Source organism: Chondrus crispus, genomic scaffold (genome assembly GCF_000350225.1).
Source record: "Chondrus crispus Stackhouse genomic scaffold, scaffold_39, whole genome shotgun sequence".
Classification (NCBI taxonomy): Eukaryota; Rhodophyta; class Florideophyceae; order Gigartinales; family Gigartinaceae; genus Chondrus; species Chondrus crispus.
Window position 1 is genome coordinate 396,602 of NW_005179291.1, and position 17,184 is coordinate 413,785.

A 17,184-nucleotide genomic window follows, 5' to 3' on the forward strand; every position below is an offset into this window, starting at 1 on the left:
GGCAGCGACGGCGAGGGAGCCGTAGGCGACCTAGCGGAGGACTCAGCCAAGACGAAAGCGGTGGTGGGTGCCAAATCAGTGACATGATTAGTAAGGAGATCGGGTTCCATGACCAAAGGGTCAGTTGGGAGGGGCGGGGGAAGCGGTGTTAGCGGTTGCTGTGTTGGGAAATTATGGCTTTGCGCGAAAAGGTTGACCAGAATGCCGAAATGCTCGCTTTGACGGCGCTACAGGGCAGCACTAGCGGTCGCCGCATTGGCAAAGCGCGTTTACGCGCGAAGATTCTGTAAGTCTGCAGCCATACGTCTCCGTTCTCTGGTCTCACGTCGCGCTTGCCTGCGGCGTTTGTTCGCCTCTAAAGTGGCCTTACGCTCGCGGTTAAGTTTATCCTTTTGATCTCTGAATGCTTGGTTTCGATTGAGAGCCTTCTACGCATCGTCGTCAGTCGTAAGGGGGGTTTTTGGATGCCGTGTGCTTGAAATCAAGAACCACTTGATCGAAGACGTGTTGGGCGTCGTCCTCCGAACTGCGGGCAGCTGCCGCAGGGCCGTCACCTTCCACAGAGCCAGACATGGATGTGATGACAACCTTCTTCGTCATTTCCGGGACCGTGTTGGCGACATGTCGCACGTTTTCCCCTGTTATGCGGAGCATATGGGACCTTCGCCAGGACATATCATAGCAGTTCTGCTCGGAGACTATGGCACTGTTGGCGACATGACGTTTTCTTGCGCTATCTGAGATGCAGACATAAGTCGCATCAAAAGTTTTCGACTTTTGCAGCTGCGCGCCAAATGCAAGGAGTTGCATGAACACCTAATCATTTTCTACCTTGTTCATGAAAAACTGCTGCGAGTGGCGGCGGGATCCGGTAGACGCTTTCCATGGAGCGAGGGATGGGGGCGAGCGCGGAGACTGTTCTGGTAACGGTGGTACAGGGTGATCCGGAGAGATAATGGCTGGCGTTTCACCTGTCGGAACTGGAGCGTCCAAATCCAAGATTGAACCCATCTCAGTGGGCCTGCGGGAGCGAGGGAGGAAGGGAGGGAGAGAAGGAGGGAGAGAAAGTAAAGATGTGAAGAAGGGCAGACCGCCCTTAAGGCGAACCTGTGCGCGGATGGTCATTTGAGCAAGCTAAGGTTTTTTTGTGAGACCTGCCCAGCCCGTCCCACTGTTTCCTTGCCTGTTTTCAAATTAGCCAGAAATGTAAGCTTTTTGCTGTGCGAAATTAAAACGCATCCATGACCCAACTTGTGGTATTTCAAAATCAAGCCCAGTTCTCGCTTAATTAAAAAGGGTTAATAGCCTGCTGCTTCGTTTTCACTTTGGTTCCACTAAAAAAGTCACCGAAAAATCGCACCCAGTTTGGAGAAGCCCTAAAAGTTTGGAGAAGCCCTTAGGGCTTCTCCAAACTAGCCCTTTTTAATTAACGAAAAATGATGTTGTTTTTAAGACCCTCAAATTGGACCATTTCTTGCACCAAATTAGTAGTGAAAACAAGCAAGCAGCGTCGTGTAGAGCGTGAAGAGTATTAATTTAGGAGGCCGTGCTTCGGTCTCAGAGGTCATAGTTGTCAACAACTCACATCAATCCGAACATGGGTTCGGAAGAGGATGACCTCTCAACGGCTGTTGCTATGGTCGCGCAGTTTGAGGCACAAGTGCAGCATACCTCCCACCTTGCCGCACAGTTCGCTTCCGGTGCTCGAGATTTTTTGCATCACAGTACCTCCTCAAGTGACGGCGAGCCTGGGCCTGGGCGGGGCCACATCGTTGACCGCACAAAAACGCAATATGTGCGAAGAGATCAGTCGCGTTTGTACAACTTTGTTCGCGAGGAAGACGCCGATTTCTCTCTTTTTACAAAATTGACCCATTTGTCTCGCAAAGAGATTGACAGTTTACACGCCCTTGTTCATGCAGAGTTACAAAAGCCGGTTAACTTTCGTGGACATCATGACCACGGGGTCCGTGCACAGGTCGACCAGGTCCCGGTACGCCGACATGAGCGCCGCCAGATGGCGCGCGGCGTCCAGCAGCAATTTGGAGCTCCACTAACGCGGGCCTCCTTCAGGGGCGCCGTCGCGAGAGCCGCAGCGTCCGACACGGCCGCCCATTCGGGCCGTAGCTACGATGCCTTCTTGATGGCCGCCGGCGAAATGTTGGGAGCCGACGACAGGTGGGCGGAGTAGCGGTGCTTTGACAGGTTCAGTTTGCGCTCGAGAAACTCGGACGTGCGGCGTAGGCGGGCGCTGTGATGTAACAGAGCATGCAAACATAGGGTTTGCGTCAGGTGGGCAGCGTGAGCGAGCGCCTCTTCGCAGCTAGACGGGATCGGGGCTGTTGGGAAGGACAGCGTGGCACCGTTGAGAGGCCGTAATAGGCTGTGAGTTGCGCGTTTGGGGAGTTGCGCGGGATAGCGTCCGTCATGGCGGGGGTATTTTAAGGCGCAGACGGAAGGGGACAAGAGGGAGGAGGGTAGGGAGGAAGCGGAGAGGGAGGTACGGGACGAAGAGGAAGGAGGCGAAGGGGAAGGAGGCGAAGAGGAAGGAGATTAAGAGAAACAGTCTTCAAATTTAGTGGGTGCCTTCCTGCCCTGACTTGCTAAAATAGTCATTTTCCGTACAGTTGGAAAATGGCATACATTTTAGTTGGGACTGGTCTTCCTAATTGAAACAGGATTTCGCGCACTTTCCTAAATATTCGCATATTTAGTTGTGATTTTCGTTAATTAAAAAGGGCTAATGGGAACTGGGTGCGATTAATTACACTACCTTACTCACACCCTCAAATTGCCCTCCGGACCGCCCCGCCCGGTAGGTCTCCCGACAGTGGGCACTAAATCAGATTTTCCAATGAAAAAATGTAACTCTTATGTCTCTTCTATGACATAAACCTGAATCATATTTCAGACTAGAGAAGTATGGGGAACACACGAAGAGTCAATTGGAGGTCATCGCGCCGGGGCAGCCGCGAACGTCGATTCCCTCAAACAACTGAGTCTCAATCATACTTGTGGATACCGACAAATACGTTTGGGCAGCTGTTTCGCGTGTGTCGTATGTGATCCTGCACTCCAACGCGCGCTTATTCCCCGCCCTCCTTTGCGCTCTTGCAGCATATATGATTTCGGTCCACCCCGTACGCTTTGGTAGTTGTTGTGATCAAGACACCATCCATCCTCTCGTGCCTTGGCCTTGAACATGCCGACTGCTTTGCGCGCAGAGTCAGTGGTCGGTGTGTGCGAGGTGATCGATGGTGGGGACCCAATTGATCCGTCCTCTCCGAACATGGCCATGTCTGGCCCAGCTATGTCGGCGCGGGCTGCCGCTTTACCAAGTTTTCATGCGTTCGGGCCTCCAGATATGCTATACGTACGAAAGCGCTACACCCCGGTAGTCGGAGCTTCAAAGATTTATGGCTATTATCACTTTGTCCGCGGGGTCGACACCTCCCACGGCGCGGCAATATCGGCCTACATCGTCGATATAGTCCGAAACAAAGGCCTTGACCCACTGCCCTGGGTAGCTGCAGGGGGATGGGAAGTTGCGTCAGCCACATTCGCGGCCTACAACATTCTTTCCAAAGCCGACGTAACTATTCACGTGGATTTCCCTGGCTCCACCTCGGCCACAGCTGCCGGTGCCGACGGACGCCCGCTCGAGCTTTCCGACCTCTTCTGGTCTGAGGTAGTGGTCAGCTCTGTTTTGCGAGACTTCTCTGGTGCTGGAGAGGCTCCCTTGTACCCTTGTTTGCATGTCATCTCTTCGTCCGGCGCGCTACGAATGGAATCCATTTTCTTCGACGCCGCTACTGATTGTGTCAATCGTTGGCATCTTTCTGGGACGGACTCACTTGCTGGCGTGACCTCTTATGCCTCGCACTCTCGAGTTGCCACTGCAATTCTCAACAACCTCGTTTCCTTCGCTAGATACGACACTGCTGCTGAGTTTTTTCAACGCCAACGCATTTGCAATTCCGACCGTGATTGCGCGGTGCATGCCGCTTCAGCGGCCCGCTTGAAGGGAGATATTGCATTGGCGAACTCGATCGTGGACGAAGTCTTACGTGATGATCCTGACTCTCAGTTAGCGTGGTTGGAACGTGCAAAGATTCACCGATCTTGCGGCGAGCCTGATAAGGCTTTGGAAGCAGCGAAGAAAGCTGCATCTCGCCCTAACCAAACTATTGAGGTTTGGATTGTGCTGGCCGATTTGTACGTGGACCTTAAGGCATATTCCCATGCGCTCGTTGCCTTGAATTCAGCCAACATGCCTCAGCCATCCCTTGATCACTTTTTGAGGGGACTACTACCTAATCGCAAAAATCTCACATCCCCGGTCGCGGGCGCCTCCCAAGGCAATGATGCCGTGCGCATACTTGCGAACCAGCTGCGAGAGGAAAGGAATATGTCCGATCAAAAGACGGAAGATACCCTGGCTGACTTGCCTGGGAAGCTAATGACTGAGGTAGAACGATCGTGCTACGCGGTGTTGGTGAAGATCTTAAATGAATTATCATGGGATGAAATGCTTGCAGTGCGAGGAGAGTGTTTTGTCATGCAGGCGGATGTGGAGAATGGGCAGAGTTCGTTGGATAGAGACGGGGAAGATGACAGCAGTAGTGACCCGAGTGACGTCATTAGCGATGGCGAGAATGGTGGCGCTGCAAGCGAGAACGATCAGGTTGGTCTCAATATGGCAAGAAATTCTGACGGTCATCGCCAAGAAGGGACCAGGAATGGTCTGATGGATGAAGAAGTTCTTGGGGGAAGTCAGGAATTGGCACAAGCTGCCGCGGTCGACATTTCCAGTCTCCCCAATGACGAGACTCTGGAAGGAGCCACCACCATGAATGGCTCTTTATCTAGTGCACGCGAGGATGAGGCTATCCCTGTCGATCGACTTCTGCGAAAGAAGAGGTCTGAGAAATCGGGCAAGCAGGTGTGCAAACCATGGCTAGATTATCTAGTTTTGAACATGTTTAAAGATTTACGAGCAATGGCTAGGTGGAATCATGAGGAACAGCAGCACTCTGCTGCAGCGGCTTTGGCAGCCGGTGCCCAGGTGAAGAGGTCTCAGAAAGCCGCGGGAGATGGCGATTCCGGGTCTTCATCTTCGTTTCGCGAGGATGTAGAGAATCAGGGTTTGTACAATGATTATCGGCGGTCGGCTGATGAGGTTGCGGCCACAACACGGCGACCAGCGGCTGATTGGCTGCGGAGGGGTGAATTAGCGTTGAGGTTGGGAAAAGTTGAAGAAGCAAAAACAGCATATTGGACGTGCATAAAGCTGGCTGCTAAAGAAAAGGTTGTGGCGGTCACCTCTTTGTGCAGAGTAATGGCGCTTGCATCTGATGAAGGAGACACAAGAACAACGCTACGATGCGCAGATGCTATTTGGAACTACTTGGATGCGAATTCGGATCGCAAGCCATCATCCAAAAGAACATCTCCTGTACATGACATTAGTGCATGCGTCTTTCGCATAATCTCAAAGAGCGGTTTGCGCGCAGTGCGCGAAACTGCAACTTCGAATGTCGAAATAGATTTGAAGAGGATGGAGGGATTGCTTCTAGACTCTGTAGCTCTTCAAGTAGACGGCTTCTCCCGCTAACACTAATTTCAGCCTTTAGGGTGGCGTAGTTTTCCGCAATAGTGCTCTTTTTACCGTAACATGTTATATTGCGTTTTGCAATTATATTCTTCGTCTCTTGCTGAGCCTCCAGTCATTTGGATTTTGGGCGTACTTATCGAAGAGCGGTTCTATCTTTTCGCGACGTTTCCTCCGTGAAATTTTGCTCGGATCGCCCCTCCGGAAAAATCTTGGGGCAAGCTCAACGAGCCATTTCGATTCGATAGCCATGACTTCTCTCATGTACTCCTTCGTTGTCAAAACAACTTCATGATATATTACCCATTCTGGTTGGGCATGGAATAGAGACGAGGATGGGTGTATGAAGACCTGCTGCCCATCGACAAGCGTGCGGTAACCTTCTTGCGGGTCTTTCTTAGCTGCATGTGCAAAGAAGCCAGAGACAATGGCCTTTCGTATCTTCACATAGTTTCTTCCTGCACTAACAATATCCAATTTGAATCGGTCCATGATTGTTACCAGCTGCTTTCTTACATCCAGGGCTCTCTTCAAAGACCGAGCTTGAATGAAATTTTCATAGCACCATGGGCTTGAGAACCGGTTGTTTTTCCACTGATTATACACGGTGAGCAACGTAAGATGATCTCCTTCCGGTTGATGGAATTTTGATTTTTTCTGATCTGCGTGACCTTGCTTTTCCTTCGGTCGATAGAATACACTTTGCACGCCAAGCATTGCAACAACTGTGAGGATTTCTTCACTGCAACCCAGATCTACAGATGCCAGTAGCATTTTGCTGAGCATGGGATCCAGCGGAAACTGTGACATTGTCCTACCCAGCCTGGTCAGTAGGCCCTCTTCGTCGAGGGCCCCCAAGGAATAAAGTCGTTCCATCGCCGAGATGAGATAGGGCGCCGGAGGAGGGTCCATGAAATCAAAGCCCAACAAATCGTTGATCCCCATTGCTTTGAGGGTGAGTACAGTGTGAGCAAGGTTGCTTCGTTGCAGCTCTGGAACACTTGTGGGAAGCATTTCGTTCATGTAAGCGCTTTCAGTATACAAGCATATGCATTTTCCTGGTCCCGTACGACCTGCTCTGCCTTTTCTCTGGCGTGCTGACGCCTGAGAAATGGGTGCGACGACCAAGGAGTCCATCCCCAATTTAGGATTATACACTTTCTGCTTCGCAAAACCGGGGTCCACCACGTAAAGTATACCATCAATGGTTAGACTGGCTTCTGCGATGTTCGTGGCAATCACCACTTTTCGACTACCCGGAGGAGGGGGATCAAAGATGCGTGTCTGCATTTCAGACGGTAACGCGGAGTAAACAGGGAGTATGATCAATTCGGGAACATTCTTTCCTATCTTTTTCATGCGCCCATACAACATCTCGGCAGCGGTATCAATTTCCTCTTGTCCTGTGAGAAACAGCAAGATGTCACCAGCAGGTTCTGTCATATGAATTCTTATCACAGTCATCAGAGCTTCTTCGATATAGTCACTGATCGGTTCCTTCGCAAACAGCACTTCAACGGGAAACAAGCGGCCAGGAATTGTGAAAATCGGGCAGTGAAGAAAGTAGGTAGAAAATTTTTCTGCATCGAGAGTGGCCGATGTCACTATTATCTTCAAATCCTTTCGGCCTTTGCTAATACAGTCCTTTAGCAAACCAAAGAGCACATCGGTGGCAATCGTGCGCTCATGCGCTTCATCCAACATTATAACAGAATACTGAGCGAGGTCTGGATCAGTTAAGACTTCTCTCAGTAGCATGCCATCCGTCATGTACTTAATCTCAGTTTCGGCGGACGTCATATCCTCAAAGCGGATAGAGTACCCGACCTCCTCACCCAGACGACATCCTCGTTCCTCTGCTACTCGCTTTGCTACAGACATAGCTGCCACCCTTCGCGGCTGTGTACATGCAATTTTCTTGCCGTTTTTGGTGTAGCCAGCCTCAACCAGATACTGAGTCATTTGTGTAGACTTGCCCGAGCCTGTCTCTCCAACTACAACCAATATTTGGTTGTCTCGGATGGCAAGCAGCAATTGCGTTTTCAATCTGGCTATTGGCAGCGACTCCCTCTGTTCTGCAATTGACTTGTCAATTTGCTTGGCATATCCAAAACTGGGTGCCACTCCCATAGCCTTGCGCTTCCATTCAGGCACTTCGGAGGGGCCTGCAGCACTCCCACGCAGTTCAGCAGCAACGTGTCGCTCTCCTGAAACAGGATCTTGCCACGCGAGGTTGAGATCAGAAGGCATCTCGTTTTCTAGTGCAGCGCGCTTCTGGTCACGCTCCTCTCTTCTGTTCTTTGCCAGGGCAGATTGAGTCATGGCTGCTCTTTGCATGGATCCGTCAGGGTTTTTCACAATGCGTACCGGAGATAATGGTTGGGCACGGGAAACACCATGACCCGCCGCGGAACTTCGAAGGAAAGCGGGTTCATCTTCATTCAGCTCAATCTCCACTTCGTTCTCTTGTTCTTCCTCATCTCCCAACAAGATAGCCATCTCGTTGGTAGGTACTTCCACATTCCCTGGAGATGATGGAAGTCCCCCCATATGCTGTTGGAGTTCTCTTTGTGGTAAAATTTTAGCGAGTTGTGTGAGCTCCCATTGCTCAGTTTCAGGTAAGCGACGCCTCATTCTTCCGCTGTTTTGTCGTAGCTCACCCTGTCTATCTTGCATAAAGGATCTCGGTATTCCACTCACAGATTCTTGTCCTCTATGGGGACCCCTTGCCCTTCCCCTTGCTGTGTTCTGTGTAATTACGTCTGTTCGCAGCGGTGTTCGGTTTGCGGCATTAGTCTGCCTGGGTTCCAAGGGGTCTCCAGTCATTTGATCGATGCCTTCCATAGACAGCGATACTCGTTGCTCTTCCACTAGAATGACTTTCACCCATACAGACTGTCCCCTGGATAAGAGCTCCGAAGGATGGCGTATTCGATGGCCATGTGGGTGAATATCTGCAATGTGGGCAAGGCCTTCTCCAGCGCTACCGTTCCTACCTAGGCTAATGAATGCTCCATACTCGCGCAGATTCACGACTTTACCACGCAACAGTAAACCGGCAGTGATTTCTTCCCGCTTTATGTCAACCATTTTTGTCCATCCTGTGGTAGTTAAGTTCGAAGGCGGAAACAATACGGATTCTCGGGAACTCGCCCCAGTTGGGTTGGAAGGATGAGTCCTAGAACTTATCGTATCGTTCTCGTTCTCTGATGCTTTGAGTACCCGCTCTCTGTCAATTCCAGATCCGAGAAAACCTCTTGAATCAGTCGCCTGTGTAGTGAAACCCTGCGTGTTGCCCGTTTCTTTGTATTCCACAGTGCGTACAGGGCGACCAAGATACACCGATGGACCAGCCGTAGATCTCACTGTCTGCTTCGCTGCGAGATTGTGTGCTGCCGCGTCCTCTGGAAGCCGTGTAAATGTCCGCGGCACTGAGCGGTAAATGGAAGCAGTAAGGGCGTCGGGAAGTGGCTTTCCACAAGCAGACGCTACCAATGTACGGAACGACATCAAGTCATGGCTCTCGTGAACTAGAGAGATTAGAAACTCTGCCGAACCTCTGTCCTCGGTGCCCAGATGATTCTGCATTTCAACACAGACCTTAGATACGAGTGATAAATGGCGCAGTTTCTCAAGTTCATCCATGTTTGAAATTCCAGCCTCGGATCGTGGTGAAGTAAAATTGCTAAGGCTCCCAAAAGAGTCAAGTCTGATGAGAGGTTCAGTCGCTTCTGGGAAGAGCAACTGCGGTGAGAGCAACTTAATCAAATAGCGTATACCGTTTGAAGGATAGCCAAAGAGCGACTGCGAGTTCTTTCTGAAAAAACACAAAAAATGGAAAGGCATGAAAACCCCAAGCGCCTTACATTCCGCCAAAACAGATGCCAGTGGGGAGTGTCCGTATGGGGAAAGCTAAGCTATCCATTCGTACGGATACCTGTCGTCGCCCAGACAAAAATATCCAATGGCTTCTTCCGTGGAGAGCGATAACTGAACCCCACCAGGAAATGGCGCCGGTGGACACTTGGTTGAAACCCCGAGCCTTCTGCGGAATCAGGGAGAAAAGGGCTGCGCGCGGCGACCACTGTGCTAAGCTTTTATATGATTGTGGCACGCGTTCGTCGCAATAATAGAGGTATTCGTGTTGTGCGTGCCCAGATCCAGCATTGTGAGAAGGTCACGTTGTCCGTAGTGCATAGCAAGTTGTGCTTTGATTAGAAACGGTTTGCTCTGTACAGGGCGCGCGATTTCAGAAATCCGGGGACAATCCGTTCACACCAGCTGCTGTTTTTCTGCGATGTAATTCCCATATGAATCGGGCAGGGTTGGTTTCGACAATCATATCGAAAACTCGCACCTGACACTGCACTTATGATGTATCGCATTTTCGAAGCATCAGAATTCGATAAATGAATCCTTGTTCGGGCACAAGCTGCTTCCGAAGTGTATGGCGCTTGTGGATGTCTCATGAATTGCGGGCTTTGTTTGAAACTTTTGCAGCCTACGGCAATTTCAGGACGAACAGAGGTCTCATTCGCTCCAACGTTTGCGACTTACGCGAGTGATACGCGCAAATTAGTTTCTGAGATAATGATCTTATTTGTTTACTCCGATCGGTGCCGCATAATACGACATGGTAACGATGCGAAATATTCGCATAGACAAAAAGTAGTACACACTAGGAGCAGCTTCGAAAAATGCTCTCGCAGTCAGGAATCTAGGCTTCCTGCTTGTACGTGGATTACCGTTCGCGTTGCGATGTGGTGGTCCAATTTCGAACGTGAAAAAGTGGTTTCCTTGGGAGGAAGCGAACAGCAGCTTAAGATGTGAGTTATTGAACCTTTTTGGCTGATTCTTTTGAGCGAGGTTTAGAATAGGTCTGGAAGTAGAAGCGGACGAATAGTAGAAGATAAGAAAACAGAACACCGAGGCCGACCAAGGCTCCAGTTGTGGTACCATAGCAAACAGTATCGTCAAACCCAGCGCGGATGAACGTGAAGTAGGCGTAACCAATGATGGTAACGTCAATGACAAACTGGCAGATCTGGAGAGTGGTGAGATACTTCTTCCACCAGATGCGGATACGCAGAGCGGACATGGCGTAGTAGTAGTACATGAGTACGTGTACCCAAAGGTTAATGACGATGGGAACCCACTGCGGGGAGGAATGCTCCATGAGCTGGTTCCAAGTTAGGATGAGAGTGGCGGCGTGATGATATGCGTGCAAAAAAGCGACTTGTTTTTTCCGGACGACGAGGAGAAAGGTGTCTAGAAATTCCCAAACCTTAAAAAACATGTTGATGTAGTAGATCATGTGCATGTGGCCGTTTTCGTAAATTTGCCTCGAGCAGACTAGTTGATATGCCGTCAAGCCATTGACGAAGGCGTCGGCAAGGGTGTACGTCAACCAAGAGCCGAGAAAGAGGCTTGCAATACATAAGGTGATATTGTGCAGGAAGAGGATGCGGGGAAATTCAAGCGCCTTGCGCGTGGCCATGACATGCCGCAAGGAGAATAGAATTAAGACATACATGACAGAAGCACCGACCGGCCAGGCCCAATAGCTGAATGGGGTGACGTTTGGCTGGAAACGCCAGTCGGAAAGCCATCTTGCAATGCCCTTACCGCCGAAGAGGGCGCTAGAGTCTTCGAAACCGGCGGTGAGAAACTGCATTTTGGGATAAGGTGAATAGGAATAGAAAGTGCCGGGCGGCGTAATTTGGACAAAGGAAACTGGTTGTAGAGGTTGTGATGAAGCGGAGAGTTAGAAAGAGACTAAGGAAGACAGAGAATGGTGAGAAGGGATATGTTGGGGAGTCGGGCCGTCGCAACGAGAAGAAGAGTGGGGGCGGAAGACGAGAGGGAGGAGGGAAGCGATACGACGATTTGGCGCGGTGCGGTCGGTACAGAGTACAGAGGACATGTCGACGCGGGCAAGCGGGAATCGCTTCTGCGATCGTAGGATGCCTCCGCCCAGGAATGTTCATTGCTGTCCGACGCCATCCTTGTGTGTGGATGTCGCCCCAAGATTCACGTGGACACGTGTGAATAAGCGTAACTGTGTTGTGTTGAGTCAACACTGTTGGCACAACAAAACACCGCAGTTGAAAGAATAAAGATTGACATCAATCTTTCAACTGCGGTGTTTCCTTTCTCAGCAAACGAAAAGCAACAGGGATTAAGTGCTCCGCTGGGACTGCGAGCATTTGTGGCCCGATTCGTACCACTGTGGGAGAAATTCCCCGTACAGCGAGTACTGCGGTGCATTTCTGTACAGCACCCTGTAGTGCAGAGTATCTCGGCAGGAATCTCGCAGGTGCATAACTCAAAACGTTTCCAGTTGTCAGGACAATTCGTACACGTGTGAAGCTCATACAGAGTGGATTTCGTTGGGAGTTTACGTAGTTAGTATTCACAAAAATCACTGATCAGAAGAGCACTAATCGATGCTTGCCTGCTACATACGAGAGACCCGTGAGAAAAAAAAAAAAAAACGCAAGATTGGAGCCTGTTGTGTTTCACGACTTAGCGTGGAGGCTCGCAACCGGAGGAAAGAACATGTGACGCAAAGTGGTGGAACCTTGCCATTCTGCGTTCTGCCAATTCTGGCATGTGGCTCATGGTCGTGTGGAGAACAGTATCCACCTTACCCACCGCGATAGAGGTAAGCGTGATGGGGCGGTCGTATCATCATGATGCGAGCCGAGTCATGCAGTACTGTAATGGACACGGACGCCGTTCATATATACTGTACCAAGGGTACTGCACCATGGGTACAAGTACTTTCGGTGCAAGGGCAGTGCACTCGTGGTCACTTGATCTGGAACGCTTCATTACAGCTGAAATGACACAACCGGATACAACCCCAGTAATGCAGCGTACAAGAGAAGAAAGGCCTTGTGCGCAGCGCTAGAGCACAGTGGTAAAGCTTTACCCTTGGTACTGTACACTGTACAGTACAACTCCTGTACCTAAAAAAAAACGTTTACTTAGAAGGAAGCGCAAATGGATACGGACTACTTCCACCGAGCGTATCCATATCGAGAGGGTTCACTGTACATAACTACAGTGGCATTGCAGTCGCGAGTGGTACGAGAGCGACTGTGCCTTGCTGATTGAGCACGGTCGACTGGCTCCATAAAACTTTATTACCTCTCAGAGGCTCTGAGAGGTAGTAAAGTTTTATCCAGCACCAACCCTGGTACTGTACCTCTGACTCAGAGGCCGGACTCATACGATGGATGGCATGGAAAAGTCTAGAAAAACGAGTGATACTGTCGAGGTGTCAAAAAGTAAAATGAAATCATCTCCCTTGAGCCAATAGGAAATGAGAAGAGGCGGGATGCCCGTGGAAGCACGAAGCAATATCAAACCAACTGGGCATGACAAGTGTTGGCGCGGTCATGGACCGATAGGACCCTCCAATGGCGACATGAGAAAATCCAAAAGAAAAAAGAGACACGTACAGGATCCAAGATGGGAGTCGATGTGCTGTGCAGTGCTTGATTGTACGCTCTACTTGTAGCTGCTAGTATACAGTGTTTAGTTTCTTGGCTGTAAGAGCAGGTACAGTAAGACACGCCACGACGAGACCCAAGACCCACGAGAAAAGGAGCTGATGTCAGCGCAGAGTTGTCAACAACTCTGAGGACGGAAAAAGCGTTGAACACGTACGCATGCTGGGGACTCACAGATGTGGTGTAGATGACCTTTGGAGATGAAACGAGGGTCCGCAGCCCCGTGTTGATATGAGTTGGAACGACAGGAATTTCGAAAAAAAAAAAGGGAGTGGAAGCTAGTCTTGTTCAAACAAACACGCAGAAACTACGGACCGAAGGACTGAAAGTGATGCGCTGGCCAAAGTAATCAAAGGATATATCTTTTTTTTGGCATTGGGCGGACCGATGGAAAGTGAATCAGGATATACGACGTTTTCGGGGCAGTGCCTTGACATTTGGTGCCGGAACACTGCTTTTCTTGAGGGTTGGAGACATCCCCTGAGAAGTTTTCGTCCCATACAGCAACACACAGTACACTCACCAGATACTGTAGAAGAGTTAAAAAACTCAGTTACAGATAAAAATGTTAAAAAATTACAAAGAAACGTGCGTGTTAAGATTGCGGAAGAGGGTTGTGGCCGGTTGGGTGGAGATGAAATCTTTGCTGGAGGCTTGGGATACCGGGCAGATATTTCGTGGTGTTTAGAAAAAAGTAAACGGAAAAGTCGGGCAGGCGCACGCGACCAATGATGGAAATGCAAGTGGGCGGGAGGGGTTTGGGGGTGGCGCGGCTGGAGGGGGCGGGGGAGGGGGCGGGGGAGGGGGCGGGGGAGGGGGGCGGCGATGCGAAGAAAAGCAAGTGTGTAACTACTGTAGTACAATTTCAAGGGGACTGGGGGCGGACGAGTAGATTTCGTGTAATTTTGGAATCGGTCGTCAAGGAGCGCGAGTGAAGGCTTGGGAGGGGAGGGGGGGGTGGGGGGGTGTGTTGCATGCATGCACGCAGTGACCGAAAGGACCAGAGAGTAGGGACCGGGGTTGACGACAAGGCGGGGGAGGGGGGGATGAGGGGCGGGGGTTGGAACGGTAAGATATTTGAAAAAGTAAGGGAAAAACGTGGAATCGAAGGGACGGCGGCGGAGGGGGTGCGAAGGGGCCTGCGAAATTGGGTTGTGGCGCCCACTGACGTGTGTTGACAGAGGGAAAGTGAGAAATTTGAGTGCATTGTGAGAATGGGGCGGGGCGACAGGGCGGGGTGCGAGGGACCGACAGTAGAGGGGGGTAGTTTTTCGCTTTTAAACTCGCACCTCTCGCCGACTGAATTGGTTTGAGAGCAGATAAGCGTCGAGGCACCTTCGACGTTGTTTGTTTCTTCCTTGTTTTCCTTGCACTGCTCGGACTTGCGTTCATTTTTTTCTGTCAAACTGGCTGTTTCTCCCGCGTTGAACTTTTTCACTTTTGAACGCAAATCACTCCTCGTCGCGCGACCAAACACTTGTCTCCTCCCACAACAACAACGCCCTGCGACCGTTTCCGATTTCAACACACATCTTCAAAATTACTTCAATTTCATCCCCGCCGAGAACCCACGACCACCCCCACGACCACCCCTACGACCACCCCTACGACCACCCCCACGACCACCCCTGCCACTACCGCACCTCTGCGCATCAAATCTCAATCCTTGCTCGTCTACCGCCACTGACGCCATCCAACCACATTCTTCTCTTTATTAATCCGCTCATCCCTTCCCCCCACCCATTCTTTTCAATTTCAACTCTTGCTTCACCTCCTCCCCCCTTCGCGTACACCCGCCCCACCCCCTCTCACTCCCATATCTGCCTCTGCTCTCGTCATCGTGTCCCAAACCTTATTTCTGCTTGCTTTACCATCCCCTCCTCTCATCACGCCCCCCCCCCCCGCCCAGGGCGATCGGCTTTTTTTTCCCCAAACATTTTTTCTTCCCCCCCCCCCCCCTCCCCCCTCTCCGCTCCCCTCTTTTCAGGACCCTTGGTTGGTACTGACCGCCAAAGGCGCCATTTCCTCTCACACCTTCGTTTGTATCTACTTTTTCCTTCTTTCTGTCGCATCCATTTGAATTTCTCTTGCTGGGAATGGTCGCAGCGAAAGACCAACCTCAAAGGCTCCAACTATCCGCTCCGGGTCTTCACAACGCCCAGGGCGAACTCCTAACCCATCCCGAGCATACAGTTCCCCCTACCGTGCACAACAAACAACTGTCACAAGAGTCAAACGAAGAACATCGCGTCGAACACTTTTCCCGCTTTGCAAAGCGCAACACCAACTCCAATACTACGGAAAAATCTCCTTCTCAATCGCCTCTCACTTCTCAAGCTCTAGCTTCTAATACCGACACACACTCCAATCTCACAAGACCGGGGAAGCCAACTAACTCCTTCTCGAGGTCCAAGTTCAACGCCGCACGAAACCATCAAAACATGGAGCTTCACGACGCTTCCGGCACTGTTTTGCAGCAATATCCACTCAACTCCGACTCTGATGTTAACAACACGCATCGCCCGTCTCCTGATACAGACTCTGCAAAACACGACCATAACGGTGACCAGCAGTCCGACCAACAACAACCTCCGCCGCCGACCACCTCCATCCCACAGGGAGTCCAAGATCAGGTCGCCACTGCCAACCCCAGCGTCTCCGTTCAAGCCCCCAACGTCAACCTACCCTCCGTCTCCGCTCGATCCGTCCCTCAACCTACTGGTATGGACTCGGCCGCTGCTGTCGTTCCGGCGCCGTCTCCGAAGAAGCCAGCTCGTATGCCGGGTACAAAGCAGTGTCCGACTTGTCACAACACAATCGCTGCGGCTGTCGCAAAGTGTCCCAAGTGCCCGCACGTCTTTCGAGAGAAGAAGGAGAAGGTCAAGCGCTCTGGGAAACGGGGAAAGAAGAATTGTCCGAAATGTCAATATGAAAACCCATCCGCCTGCAGTTCATGTAAGAATTGTAAGCACGTCTTCCGCTTGAAGCTCATGGACAAGTATAAGTCGATGCGCCCTCGTCAGCAAAATGAAAGCGCTGCTGCTGCTGCCGCCGCCGCTGCTCACGCAGCCGCAAATATGCAACATACGGGCCAGGGCGGTGCCGTAACTGCCGTTTCTGCTGTGCCTCTACCTGCCGGAGTGGCAACGTACCCAAATCAAATTGGGCAGCAACTCCATCCCGGACACGGTGCTGTTTCAGTCATGCCCGCGATGCAACAACATCCAATTGCCATGCATCAACATGGCCACAATGTGCATTCATCGGGCGTGCCGATGCATTCACTGCCGCAACATTCGATCCATCCTCATCAACCTCATCCACAGTTGTAAGCCGAAACTGCGGTGTCCATAGAAGGGAGCTGCTTGATATGTCCTATTGACTATAAAGGGAACTGAGTAAATCCACACGCTTTATGATCGCTCGAACCATACGATCAAGGATGCAGGTGAGAGAAGTGACCCGTTGGTATGGGGGCACGTGCGGTTCATGTCAGCCGATGTACGCGTTGGTGTCGTCGAAGGATTACCCATAACTCTTAACATGTACTGCAAATTTTGTGACAGCGAAATGAAACAAATTGCGAGATGGATGCCACAGCGTAATACGGTCACCTTGTGTCTAGAAGAATACAAGAGGACGCATGACGTGGGCAATGACACAAGCCAAGACTGATGACCAGAGTCGCTGTCCTGACAGAGAGCACGAAGAAATGTTCAGCCAGTTCAGGAGTTCATCTGATCTTGGCGTGGGATGGACCATATGATGAGAGCTACGAGAAGAGACAAAAATGGCGCACAGTAGTTGGTTGTCAAACGAGTTTGACAGACTTACACAAGTTGAAGGCGTCGTATACTCTTATACAAAAGGTACTACGCAGACAGTGCTATATATATGTACATGTTCCTGGTCGAGAGAGACGAGTCGTACTGTAGTTTGAATCATGAGGTGCAATAAAATGTGTGTTTTGGAAATACAATATCTTAATCAACACTGCACTGATGTTGCGGCTTTGGCAGAATCTTAGTACAAGAGGGATACGGGGCGGTGCGGATG

At 50.8% G+C, this 17,184-nt stretch overlaps 6 protein-coding genes; 4 read left to right on the top strand and 2 right to left on the bottom strand.

The window, feature by feature from the left end:
- Positions 1–3,364: 3,364 nt before the first annotated feature.
- On the top strand, positions 3,365–5,614 carry CHC_T00006249001 (hypothetical protein). The gene has a single exon (XM_005718365.1). The coding sequence runs from the start codon at positions 3,365–3,367 to the stop codon at positions 5,612–5,614; it is 2,250 nt and encodes a 749-aa protein (XP_005718422.1).
- An 81-nt stretch (positions 5,615–5,695) lies between these two features.
- CHC_T00010221001 (Putative ATP-dependent RNA helicase DHX8) lies at positions 5,696–9,256 on the bottom strand. The gene is made up of 2 exons (XM_005718366.1): positions 8,978–9,256; positions 5,696–8,896 (listed from the first exon to the last, which is right to left on the bottom strand). The coding sequence occupies exons 1-2, from the start codon at positions 9,254–9,256 to the stop codon at positions 5,696–5,698; spliced, it is 3,480 nt and encodes a 1,159-aa protein (XP_005718423.1).
- A 934-nt stretch (positions 9,257–10,190) lies between these two features.
- CHC_T00009084001 (fatty acid elongase) lies at positions 10,191–11,285 on the bottom strand. XM_005718367.1 is given in 2 exon segments: positions 10,191–10,442; positions 10,443–11,285. The coding sequence occupies 1 exon segment, from the start codon at positions 11,283–11,285 to the stop codon at positions 10,443–10,445; it is 843 nt and encodes a 280-aa protein (XP_005718424.1). The 3' UTR covers positions 10,191–10,442.
- Positions 11,286–11,574: 289 nt separating this feature from the next.
- Positions 11,575–11,727, top strand: CHC_T00006251001 (hypothetical protein). The gene has a single exon (XM_005718368.1). It carries the CDS (start codon positions 11,575–11,577, stop codon positions 11,725–11,727), a length of 153 nt encoding a protein of 50 aa, XP_005718425.1.
- A 330-nt stretch (positions 11,728–12,057) lies between these two features.
- On the top strand, positions 12,058–12,273 carry CHC_T00006252001 (hypothetical protein). Its single transcript, XM_005718369.1, has one exon. The coding sequence runs from the start codon at positions 12,058–12,060 to the stop codon at positions 12,271–12,273; it is 216 nt and encodes a 71-aa protein (XP_005718426.1).
- A 2,951-nt stretch (positions 12,274–15,224) lies between these two features.
- Positions 15,225–17,102, top strand: CHC_T00006253001 (hypothetical protein). XM_005718370.1 is given in 2 exon segments: positions 15,225–16,460; positions 16,461–17,102. 1 exon segment carries the CDS (start codon positions 15,225–15,227, stop codon positions 16,458–16,460), a length of 1,236 nt encoding a protein of 411 aa, XP_005718427.1. The 3' UTR covers positions 16,461–17,102.
- The last annotated feature ends 82 nt before the right edge of the window (positions 17,103–17,184 follow it).

Coding starts and splice junctions, on each gene's coding strand:
- CHC_T00006249001 (XM_005718365.1), top strand. CDS start 3,365: ATGCTATACGTACGAAAGCGCTACACCCCGGTAGTCGGAGCTTCAAAG.
- CHC_T00010221001 (XM_005718366.1), bottom strand. CDS start 9,256: ATGGATGAACTTGAGAAACTGCGCCATTTATCACTCGTATCTAAGGTC. Junction 8,897..8,977: donor ATCTCGCAGCGAAGCAGACA/GTGAGATCTACG, acceptor GGCAACACGCAG/GGTTTCACTACACAGGCGAC.
- CHC_T00009084001 (XM_005718367.1), bottom strand. CDS start 11,285: ATGCAGTTTCTCACCGCCGGTTTCGAAGACTCTAGCGCCCTCTTCGGC.
- CHC_T00006251001 (XM_005718368.1), top strand. CDS start 11,575: ATGCCTCCGCCCAGGAATGTTCATTGCTGTCCGACGCCATCCTTGTGT.
- CHC_T00006252001 (XM_005718369.1), top strand. CDS start 12,058: ATGCTTGCCTGCTACATACGAGAGACCCGTGAGAAAAAAAAAAAAAAA.
- CHC_T00006253001 (XM_005718370.1), top strand. CDS start 15,225: ATGGTCGCAGCGAAAGACCAACCTCAAAGGCTCCAACTATCCGCTCCG.